The sequence below is a fragment of the Hydra vulgaris genome, chromosome 12, assembly GCF_038396675.1.
Source record: "Hydra vulgaris chromosome 12, alternate assembly HydraT2T_AEP".
NCBI classification, from domain to species: domain Eukaryota; kingdom Metazoa; phylum Cnidaria; class Hydrozoa; order Anthoathecata; family Hydridae; genus Hydra; species Hydra vulgaris.
Window position 1 is genome coordinate 16460335 of NC_088931.1, and position 13485 is coordinate 16473819.

A 13485-nucleotide genomic window follows, 5' to 3' on the forward strand; every position below is an offset into this window, starting at 1 on the left:
AACTACGAATTTACAGACAGAAACTTAAGCTTGGGAGTAAGAGCAGGTCCAATAAGACTTATTATGCGTCTTTGGACCTTGTCTAAATTAGAAACTATTTTGTATGACACAAGTATTCCATACATCGATGAATAAGAGGTATATTGACGGAGAAAATGGAATCAGGAGGAGAATCGCGAGCATAATCAAGAGAAGCAATAATATTAGACTTTAGCAATGAATTGTAAAAATGGTTTTGATGAATGGTCAGCAATAAACGATAATCTAAAATAATCTAAAGTAGAAGACTCAGTAAGAGTGTTGTCATTCATTAATGTAATAATGCGACTTGGTTGTCATTCATCAATATAAGGATGCGACCTGACCTTTTTTGTGAAGCCTCAGCACTCTGGAGCTACGAAGAATAAAATGTTTAAAAATTTAATTTTATTTACAAAAATAATGCATACAAAGATTTTACTCATTAGCACTGTCATTAAAAATCTTTACATGCAAATTAAGAAACTGAATTGTTACTTCAATATCATAAATGTACTTAAAATAAATCAAATATATTAAATATCAAATATACTATTTAATCAATTAAAAGTTTAGATTTTTTTGAGAGTAAAAGTTTTTGATTCTTTTAACCAAAGTTTAAAGAATGAAAATGGAAAAACTAATAATGAATATCATAAAGCAATATTGATAATAAAGATTTTTTCTTCTTGTTCACAGGCATCACCGAGATTCTTTTGTAAAACATTTGTTTGGCACTAGTATTAACATACCAAAAATGGGAGTATGCCTATTTTCTTGTCACCTTTTTAAACAAAACTTGCTAGTTTTTACCTGCCATTAATGTTAATCCACACATAAATATAAAATTTACACTCTGATCTTACATACTCATCGTTTAACAAAATGAATATTATTTTGGATAAGCGAGATTTATTATTAAATTAAAACATCCGTACTAAAAATATATTTCAAAACTTTTTTTTTTCTTAAAGATCTGATTAAAATTCTTGAACATTTAAAAATCTCTATATTGAAATATATAACTATATACATCTAGCATATAAAATCTATTTTATAACAAAATCTATCTATATATAACTCATTTTGATTAAAAAAATAAACATTCAATAAAGCACTTTACAACTTTTATCTATTTTTTATAATACAAGGATTTTTTGGTAAGAATTTCGAGAACTGCTGTAATTTTTTTTTTCTCAAATAGATCTGGGACCATATCCGGAAGGATTCACATTCTTCCGTTGATCTTAAGATTAACGGACAGATGTGAACACAAACCTGGTTAGCATTACCTTTTTTAAAAAATATAGATTTTAAGGTAGTAGATTCCCTAAAAAATAAAAGTAAATTGCAACATATAAAATTTTTATTTTAAGAAAAAGAATTACTTTTATGAAAATACTTTTTTCTAAAGGTAGTTATAGCTTGAAAAAATATATTCTAAAGGTATAGCTTGAAAATCTTGACGCAATCTTTTAAAAACTCTTGCAAATCTATTCAAATTAAAAAATATATATATCTAATGTAAACACACCTAATATTCATTCATTGAAAATTTTTTTTTTTTATTAAAATACATAACATATAAAAGATTATAAGCACACCATGTTCATTGTACGTTTAGATTTTAGGAGAAATGCTACCTTAAAAACTTGTGTCAAATATATGGAAATAAAAAACTACTTTTTGCTATCATTCTTTCTTTGTAACACCCCTTGAATGACTAACTTTCGGCGAACGTGTACTTTTTCCGTATAGCACGTTCCCAGTAAGACTATTTCTCTTTCCTTTGTCATGAGGTTTTAAAGAAATTTGAGAACCCCTATCTTTAGTCTCAGAACAAACTGTAATTTGGCTAGATGTCGATGACTAAAAAAAATTAATTGGTATATATCTAGTAAACAAAAATATTTGTAAACTCCGGTTATTGAATCAACCAGACCAACTTTTTAGAAAGTTTTAAACTTACATGAACAGAAATGTCAGAACTGCCTCCATTGATGCCAGAAGAATTCTATAATAAATATTCATACATACATGTGTGTGCGTGCATACACTAATATGCACATATGTATTGTATTGTATTGTATTGTATGCATGTATGTATGTATGTATGTATGTATGTATGTATGTATGTATGTATGTATGTATGTATGTATGTATGTATGTATGTATATAAAAGACAATTTTTTAAATTTTATTTAAAAACATTTTATTATTTAAATTTGAGACATGTTTCGACTGTATATAGTCATCGTCAGTTAAAGCATATTTGTTAAAAACGGTATAAAATATAGTATATAATTGTAAAAATAAACATAATAAAAAGCCATAAAACTGATAACAAACTTTCTATATATACGAAATGAATTATTAAAAATCATTTAACAAATGTCAAATATAACAAAAGAACCGGTAAATTATTTTAAATGGTAAGAGTCATTTTAATATGATTTACTTGTTTTTTCTTATTGGGTTTTTCCCATTCTATCTGAATACTTTCTTAAACTTATATTATAAATAATTCAATTTTGTTATTGGCACGATCTTATTAAGATCGTGCCAATAAATGATTAATACATAAATGATTGAACACTACAGAAGGGATAAAAACTCTTTTATTTATAAGCTCTCCACTCAAAAGAAAAATGTTTTACGATAGTAGAAAAATGAAAAATGTTTTACGATAGTCTTTAAGTGGCGAGAAATTGTTGATATGATTGAAATAAATTTTCAAAATAATTTATCTACGAAAAAAGCATATAATTTCTAGTGTAACTGAGATTGTGTATCAGTTATGAAAAAACTATGGAAGATTAAGCGAGATGGAGCACCAACTTTGTTATGCACATGAGCTACATTTAGCAGTTTGTGATGTTCTCTAAAAAAAAATTAATGATTTCAAATTTATTGGGCAGTGAGTGTAATGCAGAAATCTGATGAAAATAGTAGCGAAGATGACGAATTCTGATAAAAAAAATTGTGAAGATGACGAATTCTGATTAAAAAATAGTGAAGATGACGACCATAAATGTCGTTTATGACCGAACCAAATTTATTAACTACATCTGAACTAACACTTCATTAAAAATTGGATGCTGCCATTATGTTAGTCAAATTGAGGGTCCAGAAGATGCATTATATGACGTTAAAAACATTATACAAGAAATGGGTATTTTTAATGCAGCAAAAAAGCGTACAAATAATCAAGAAAAATTATATAATGCTCTATTAACTATCCAACCAACATCAATTGAGTCAAAAAGAGCTTTTCCGGCAGGTCTTTTAATTACGAAAATTCGGTCATCATTAAGTGACGGTGCTATTGACAACTTACGTTTTCTAAAAAATTATTTTAAAAACTATTATTTATAAAAATTAATGTTAATGAAGTTTATATTTATTTTGTTTTGAAAGTCTGAGTTTCTATGAATTATTTTGTATTTAATTTCTATATCTTTTTCTTATTAAAAATAATACTATTAAAACCGCATTTTATGTGCATTTGTTTGAATTTACACATTCCCACCCCCCCCCCCCCCCCAAATGGAGAATAAAAGGGAGAATAAAAGAGATTCTCAAGGAGAATAAAACTTGTGAATAGGGACAATAACCTTGTGAGCAGGGAAGATAAAGCATGTGAATAGGGACAATAAAACTTGTAAAAAAAAAAAAAAAAAACACTTGTGAATAGGGATGATAACATTTGTAAGTTGGGATAAAACTTGTGAATAGGGATAATAACGTTTGTAAGTAGAGATAAAACTTGTGAATAGCGATGATAACGTTTGTTATCATCCCTATTCACAAGTTTTATCCCTACTTTTTTCTTACTAGTTTTATTCGACAATAAAACTAGTAAGAAAAAAAAACATTTGTAAGTAGAAAGAAAATTGAGAAGAATAGCAGCTAATGGAGAATTTAATTGATAAATTTTTACTTAATAAAATCATAAATTTCCATGATTCTGATTTTGAAGTAATTATTAAAAAGTTGAGAGCAACATTTCATTAGAATAAATGACAATGTAAATATTGTATAAAAACTTACTAGGAGCTTTTGTTCCCTGTTATATTCTTTCATCATTTCCAAGACATTGGTAGCATATTTATCTACAGTTTCATCACCCTGTTCATTACAAAACAGTCCAAATACAAATAGGAGTTATTTAGTCAGTATTTATATACACATATAAAATGTGAAAATCCTATTATTTGGATCAAAATCTTGTAGAATGACAAAAAATCAAAAATAACTATTACACACTGATTGTAAAAGGAAATTAAAAATTTGCAAAAAATATAAAATATACATCATTAAAGTTATGCTATGATATAAAATATACATAAGCATTTAAGTTAACAAGACTTAATCTTAAAGTTAATCTTAACTTAAAGTTAATCTCTAAGACTTAAACTCTATTTGCAATCCATTCTATAAAAAAAGAGCTTCTAGGGTTCAAATTTCTTACCTTAATCCATGGATGACAAAGAATTTCTTTTGAAGTAATCCGGTGTGCTGGATCAACTTTCAGCATTCCTTCCAACAAATGTTTTGCTAAAAATTATATTGGTAAAAAAAAAAAATTTAATAATAAATAAAAAAAAAGATCATGTGATGACAGATAGATAAAAAGACAGTATCCAGAATACATCTAATCCATTACACTAAGCTGCAAATTAACTAAAGCAATAAGACATCAGATTAAATGTACTTTCCGTACTTTCATTGTTTAAAACCTATGTCTACCAAACAACTAAACTTGCGAACCGTTTGTGTTTTAAAAATAGAATTTTTTTCAGAAACGTAAAGCATTTTGGGAAAAAACGCTTTTGGTTGTGGGATTGATATTCGGACAAACAATTAATTTGACATCACCAAAATGATATGCTATTGTAACAATAAGCAACTGTGTGTATCTTTTATTTTTTATTGAAAATAAAGTTGTACAAAATATACAAAGTTGATTTAAGACAAGTACCAGAAAAAATTTGCGCGTGTTCTTATTTGGTGTTTACGGAAACCGTGCATCATTTAAAATAGCTAATTGTTTTAAAATGTCATTGCATTAGTGTTATTCAAAATTTAAACAACTCTATTATCAAAACAATTTGTTTTAATTGAAATGTCATCAAATCAAGATAAGAAGCAAGAAAAAAATTTGCATTTTCTTGTTGAAAATCCTGGTATATCAAACAAAACAATTTCTAAAGAGTTGCAGATTGCTTTGAGAACAGTGCAGAGCGTTGTGAAACGAATTAAGGACACTGGTACAATCAAAAGGAAATCAAAAAGTGGAAGAAAAAAATGTTTTGTTAGACGAGATCTTGGTAAAAAAGTGAAAGATGCCTTTGACAGAAAACCAGAGATTTCTGTTTGAACTTTAGCTAATCAATTTAAGACAAGTGCTTCCACTATAAAAAATTACATGGCAAAAAACCTTGTTTAATTATTGACGAAAAAATTATGTGCCAAAAAATCTCATTTGATTATTGACGATGAAACTTATTGTGCTGCATATTTCCGATCTCTATCAGGACAACAATATTATTCAGCAATTAATCGCAAGAAACTGAATTCCAATTATAAATGCATTGGAATGCAAAAGTTTGCTAAAAAATTCTTAGTTTGACAAGCAATTTGTGAATGTGGTGAACGAAAATATATATAAAAGAATGCCTCAAGAAACGTCTTTTGCCATTTTTAAGAACACACACGGGTATCCCATTATTTTGGCCCTATTTAGCATCATGTCACTACTCTGGTACAACTTTAAACTGGCTGGAGAACATAAAGAAGATTTTGTTGAAAAACACTGCAATCCAGCAAATTATCCCGAACTACGTCCTATCAAAAGATATTGGGCTCTTGTCAAAAGAAAATTAAGGTTCAATGTAAAAAAAGTCAAAAGCATTAAAGACTTATATAAATGGATTAAAGCTACCAAGAAAGTCCAGCCGAAGACTGTGCAAAAGCCGATGTTGAGTGTAAAACGCAAAGTGTGTGCGTTCTCACGTACAAAACTTTACAAACTTTCTTAAGTGAAATTCAAGGATATTAATATATGTACTTTCAAAATATATATAACATTCAATATCGAAATACAATAGTTAAATAAATATCCTTTAAAATGTCCGTGCAGATTTTTTCTGGTACATGTCTTATATATGTTAAAGATATTTTTCTAGAAGCAATAAGAATGCACAAACAACTTTTATATTAACATTATCTATTAGTATTTGTTTATTATATTTTTTGTAACTAAGGCTCATATTACTTTAATATGGATTATTGCTAATATAATAGATTGTTTCCATTTAATTCTTCATCTTTTTATTTTTTGTTAATTTTATGTGTGTGTATATATATCAATGTTTTAGCCAGCCAAATGGCACCACTATACAGCGAATTCCCAATCGATTTAAAATTCCCAAAATTCAATGATTTCAATAAAAATTCCCAATATTTTGTAAAATAATAACAACAAATATTCATAATATCACAAAACGCAGTAAAAAATATATTCTTGGCTAACACTATATATATATATATATATATATATATATATATATATATATATATATATATATATATATATATATATATATATATATATATATTATATATACACACACACACACACTCTAATTGAATTCTCATAATGAAAAAACTGGAATTAAAAAATTAAATTTTTTTTTTCTTCTGAAATTGAAATTTCTTTATAATGAAATTTTTTTTAAGGGGTTTAAATCCCTTAAACATCAGACGGGTCCCTAAAATTATCAAAAAAAAAGTTCTTCAAAAGTATATCATGTTGGGCCTCAAAAGAATCAAAATTGTATAAAAACTTCAAAAATTATCATCACTTTATAAGAAACATTAAAAATTTTTTTTTTTTTTCGTAAAAATATTTATTTTTATTTTTAATTAAAAATGCATATTCTAATTTTTTTGTAATAACTTTTTGTTTGTAAAAATGCATATTTTTTTTTTTTAGGCGGTGAAATATAAAATAATTTTTTTTTATAAATTAATGATTATTTTTAAAATTTTTATAAAACTTCTTTTGAGATGCTATATGAAACTTTTTTTTTTAATAATATTAGGGACCCATGTGATGTTTAAGGGGTATAATATTAGGGACTAATATGATGATATTGGGGACTTATCTGGTGTTTAATTTTAGGGGTAATTCAAGACTTGAGCTACCCCTAAAAATACTTTTTTTTCAAAAAATTTTCAATTCCAGTATAATTTTATTATATAGAACGCATTTAGAGGGTGAGAGCAGACATTTTTAAAAAAGTTTTTTTTGGGACACCCTAGTGTATATATATATATGTATGTATATATATATATATATATATATATATATATATATATATATATATAATTGCAATGAGAATACAGTCATTTGTCTTGCTGATATACTAATACAACGAAACTAAACAAAAAATTTGATGAATTCATTAATATAATATATTGAATTTAATGCTGCTGTTACTCATTTGTGCGTGTTACATTCAAGTTGATAATGGCAACACCTCTTCTAACTTATGTAAAACTTATGTAAATTATATAATAATAAAAATTATATCAAGTTGTACAGTTTTACTTTTACTTAAAAACTGTAGTGGGGCAACATCTCCTTAATTTTGATTTAGAGTGTTTATTTGCCATTTTATAAAGTCATTTGTTTATTAAATAGTGTTAAAATTGAACAATATCCCTTATTATTAGAAGTAGTTAGCTTGCAGCATTTCTGAATTGAATCTTTCTTATTGTTCAAATCTTTCTTACACTTGCACATTTTTGAAGTTCTATAGATATCATATACATAATATATATAAAGATATTATTTACTATAACAATGAAAGGGAGAGAATTTTTAAAAATGCCTAAAATTTCTAAAAACATAAAAACACTGGTAGAAATTTGGTGCGCATATGGCATAATAGAGACACTTATGTTATTGACATGCTCAGGTAATTTGTCCTAATAAGCTGCCAATGGTCTGAAAAAAAATTATGAAATTTAATAGAGAATAAGTTTAATAATCTCGTCCTCCAGAAGGTGCTGCTGTGGAGGCAAAAAAAAAAAAAAATTCTCCGTAGCTAGCAAAAACTTAAAAAATTTATTTTAACAATTTAAAGTCTTACTTGATATATTTATTTTTTTGCTATAAATATATACGGCCAGATTGAAAAAACTGAAAATGTAATGTGTAAGGGCAGATTTGAACCCTGCATGCATGTATTAATAAAACAAATCATTTTATAAATCTCTTATACCAATTGCAATTAACCAACACTTTTCAAGGAGGTACTTTAAATAGGCACAGCTTTATTGCATAACAATAAAGTTGCGCTTATATATAAACAATATATTTATAAAAAAAAAATGCTATATGCAAATGTAAAAAATCCACTTAAAGGTCGTATATAACAATTTATAAATGGATTGTGTGTATTCAATAAAGCTTAACACATTGTTATAGATCGAAGGCACTGTTCATTACTGAAATTCTATGCAGTTTAGAATATTTAGCGTCATTTTTAAAAATAATTTTACAAAATAAACATCTCAACAAACAATTTAGCCTTGCTAACTTCTTTCAGTAAACACTTTATTACTTGTAAAAAACTAACTTTTGGGAAATGTAAATTAATTTTAAGTAAATAAAAATGTCTCATGTGTTTGAAAATACTTTAATTGATAAGCTTTGTTTAATAATAACTTTTTTGTAAAAAAAATTTGACATCGAAAATAATGTTTTTGTAAAAATGCAGTTCTAGAATAATCATATAACTTTAAAACTTTTTGTTGGATAGTTATACAGGAGTTATAGAAGTTATACAGGAGTTATAGAAGTTATACAGGAGTTATAGAAGTTATACAGGAGTTATAGAAGTTATACAGGAGTTATAGAAGTTATACAGGAGTTATAGAAGTTATACAGGAGTTATAGAAGTTATACAGGAGTTATAGAAGTTATACAGGAGTTATAGAAGTTATACAGGAGTTATAGAAGTTATACAGGAGTTATAGAAGTTATACAGGAGTTATAGAAGTTATACAGGAGTTATAGAAAGGTAATTGAATATATAAAATATTGTATAAACAAATAGAAAAATATATTAATTACAATAATTTACATAAATAAAGTTTTTTTATTTAACTCGATAAATAAAAAAACTTTATTTATGTATGTATTAACAGTTTTCATTTTGATGTATAATCATACAAAAGTTTTTCTATGTGATGCAAATGTTTCCAATGTGTTGCTTTTGCAATTTATTATAACTGATAGCGCAGATATCTTGGCTTTAAACAACAAGTTAAACATCCATCTATTAGTATGTCCTTGGTTTATTATAAGAAAACTTTTCTAATAAATTGTTTTTTATGTTTAAAATTTTTGTATTTATGTTATTGTATTTAAAAAAATTGAAAAAACACAAAACATATAGTCTTATCCAAGTAGAAAATTTCAAACTTCAGTTTTAGATTTGCCATGACTCTCCCCTCTCTTGATAATTTCTGTTTGCTAAAATTATGTCATCTGTTTGCTAAAATTAGGTCATCAGCGTTACATACAAATGTCTATAAAAACTTCAAATGTTAAAATAAAGTTTTCTCATAATATTCATATATTTTACACAATTGTACAATATACGCCTAGCAAACTCAGCTTATGCTCAAGACTTATTATTATAAGTCTTGAGCATAAGCTGAGTTTGCTAGGCGTATATTGTACAATTGTGTAAAATATATGAATAATATGAGAAAACTTTAAAACTTTATTTTAACATTTGAAGTTTTTTTTTGGTTTATATATATATTTTTTGCTATAAATTATATATATATATATATTATTCACTATAAATCTAATTCTTTTTCATCATCAGAATCCCCCTATCATTGTACCGCCATGGCCTACTATATTATACGGCTGTGTAAGTTATATTTTAGAGGCCAATTCTAAGAAAATGTGAATGCATTTATTTTGCTTCATTCCAAATTTGGTAATCAGTCAAATTTATTTATTTATCATATTGATGGTCCAAATATCAAAAAATACTTATTTTATGATAGTGTTCACATAAAAATATCAGAAATAATTTATTACACTGTAAAAAATTAGTCTTACCATCATTTACATATTATATAAAAAATGACATCTATAATTGTCCAGCTGGTTATATTACTTAAAGAGATTTTCATCTTCTACATTCTAAAGATGAACAAATTAAAGATAATTTTAAAAAAGCTCCAAAAATTAAATACCATATCCTTCACCCTGGTAATAAAAAGCAGAATCTTTCTTTTGCACTGTCGATTTTGGATGAAACAACAATTGCAATTTTTAAAAGTTATTTTCCATAACAAAATGACATTTCTGGTTTTTTAAACATTTTTCAAAAATGGTGGACTGTTTCAAAATCAAAACAACAATTTAGTCCTAATAAACTTGGTAATGCAACTATTTTTGATGATGGTAAAACCACATTTTTAGACAACTAGCTGATTGGATTGAACTTTGGCAGAAAACTCAATTTTTTACTTTATCAAAATAAACATCATTCAAGCAATACTTATAGACGAGCTTATTGAAGAAGGATATTTGTATGTGCTTACTTCACAACTTCAAAGTGACCCTATAGAGCATAGATTTTCTCAATATCGACAGATTTCTAGTAAGTTTACTAAAAGTTCAACATTCAGAAATTATTTTAGCATGTTAGACTTTAAATAAGGAGAATGTAAATTTTTGGGATGAAGATTTAAAGAACAATTATGATAACCCAATTAATGATGAATAAATAATACTATTAGATTTAAACTCAAATGAGATATCAGAATTAACTCTTTTACCTGAAACAAAAGAAATTGCAACAACAATTGCTGCTTATATAGGAAAGAAATTTATAAAAAGTAGCAAATGTAACGATTGCAGTCTATGCTTGCTACAGATGTAGCAATATAAATACTTGTCCATATCTACAAATACTTTCACGAGATGGTCTTACTGTGTCTTTACTTTCACTTAAAGATTTTGCATTTGAATGTTTTGCAGTCTTAGATAATCTTTCAAATTTAATAACTAAACAAGGTGCTAATGTCAAAGATTTATCAAGCTTTGTTTTATCAAAATACTTTCCAACAGTTTGCTTTACTTGCGATTGAAACATAAATTGGGAGTTTAAATTTGCTTCTAAAATTATAAGTAGACAGAGAGAAAAATAATGTCATATAAAAAAAAACATAAATAAATAATAACAAATAAAAAAAATAAAAAAACACAAATTTCAACCCTTTTTTTTTTGTAAATTCCCAGTATTGTCAATTTAAATGTGTAATGTACAAATATATAAAAATATATATTATAGATACAAACACATATATATAATATACATACATATATATGTTCATAAATACACAAATTGCTAGAATGAAAACACAAAATTCCAGTTTTTTGGTAATACTTTTTTATTCTTAATATTATATTTTTACTTGTAATATTATATTTATACTATCTATTTAGTCTAGATAAAAGTTGCCCTCTATGAACAGCACTCTTCTTCATTACCAGTAACTTCAGGGGTTCCTCAAGGCTCTATCCTTGGCCCTGTACTTTTCTAAATCTACATTGACAATCTCCCAGAAATTCTCACATCTAAGGTGGCATTGTTTGCTGATGATACTACCATTTATTCTTGTCTTGATAAGAAGCCAACACTCTCTGATTGCTTGGAGGGGGCATTTGAGCTTGAAAAGGATCTCACTTCCGCTACAGCATGGGGCTCTCAGTGGCTGGTGAACTTTAACTCAGATAAAACTCAGTTTTTTTCAGCTAATCATTATTGCAACAATCTAGATCTTTCTATCTTTATGAACAGTAATGTACTCGATGAGTCATCTACCTTTCATCTTCTAGGATTAACTCTTACTTCAAATCTTTCTTAGAAACAATATATCAAATGGATTGTAAAATTAGCATCTACTAAGGTTGCATCTCTTTTTGTGATCACAACTTTCTTACTAAAAGATTCTATTCTTTATCCCTATAAATCTCTAATCCGTCCTTGTACAGGATACTGTTGCCATATCTGCAGATCTTCTAATGATGCTTTTTCTCTTTCAGACAAGGTGCAAAAACGCATTGTAAACATAGTTGGACTTGCTCTTGCAGCCAACCTCTAACAATTATTACATCATAATGTTGCTTCTCTTTCTCTTTTCTATAAATACTACAATGGGCACTTCTCTAAAGAGCTAGCATCTCTTGTGTCATCTACTAAAATTCATTCACATATCACTTGTCATTCAATTAAGTCTCATCCTTTGTGACTGTGATTATTCCTAAGTGCTCCAAAAATTCTTACTTTTCTAGTTTTTTTCCTCGAACATCAGTTCTAAAGAACTCGCTTCCTTTATCTTGTTTTCCTGATTCATGTAATTTACAATCTTTTAAGTTATCTGTTATTTGTTATCTTGCTCTGTAAATTTCATATTATCTCTTCCAGTAACTTTCAACTATAGCGGTTGCTTGCAGCCTTGTTGGAAGTGAAGATGTCAAAAAATATATATATATATATATATATATATATATATATAAGTTTAATTTTGCTGTGAGCATATATTCAGCAAGAGTGCTTGATGAATGATATCAGAGCTATATAATTGATTTTTTGACGAGATTAAATAAAGTAATTCATGTAGTTCATGTAGTAAAATCATGTAGTTATTTTTATTTAATCTCGTCAAAAAATCAATTATATATATATATATATATATATATATATATATATATATATATATATATATATATATATATATATATGTATATATATATATATATATATATATATATATATATATATATATATATATATATATATATATATATATATATATATATACACACATATATATAAACATGACAAAAATAAAAATATTTTAAAACTTATTACACTTAGGAGAGGAGTTGAACCCCTGAAAAACAACACTGATGGCAGCGCAACAAACCACTGAGTCATCAAAGATAAGCATTAAAATTTAATCTCAAAATAGAAAAATTATTGTTTTATTTAACAAATCATTTTTTAATTAAAATGTTATTTTGCATAACATTTTTAATGTAAAAATGTAAATCATAGAATGTACAAAAAATTGGCTTTGTTAATATTGATTTATTTTCTTTTGCTAAAGAAATTTCCAGGAGATTTTTGCAAGGATTTAAACATATTATGTAGAGTTAGAATATTTAAATAAATACTTTAGTGAGATTTTATATTGATTTTAAATACCAGTTTAAACTAAGTAAAAAAAGTAAAAAACATTCTTTAAAAGAGATTTTTCATCTCTTCACCCTTCTTATCCTTTTCTATATTAAACATGTGATTTGTGTTGATAGCAATTGTAAAAAATGAAAAATAAAAATCTGCTTTTGAGCATTTTTAGACA

The 13485-nt window shown here is 26.2% G+C and overlaps 1 protein-coding gene across 1 annotated transcript in view; it reads right to left on the reverse strand.

Moving 5' to 3' along the window:
- Positions 1–1701: 1701 nt before the first annotated feature.
- The window catches only part of LOC100212822 (serine/threonine-protein kinase 33), a 69666-nt gene continuing 57882 nt past the window's right edge, over positions 1702–13485 (reverse strand). The window contains exons 9-12 of the mRNA XM_065812362.1: positions 4490–4575; positions 4069–4146; positions 1988–2032; positions 1702–1887 (exon numbers count right to left, since the gene is read on the reverse strand). Of these exons, the coding sequence (XP_065668434.1) occupies positions 1711–1887; positions 1988–2032; positions 4069–4146; positions 4490–4575 (386 nt within the window). The 3' untranslated portion in view covers positions 1702–1710. The remainder of the gene's footprint in view (positions 1888–1987; positions 2033–4068; positions 4147–4489; positions 4576–13485) is intronic.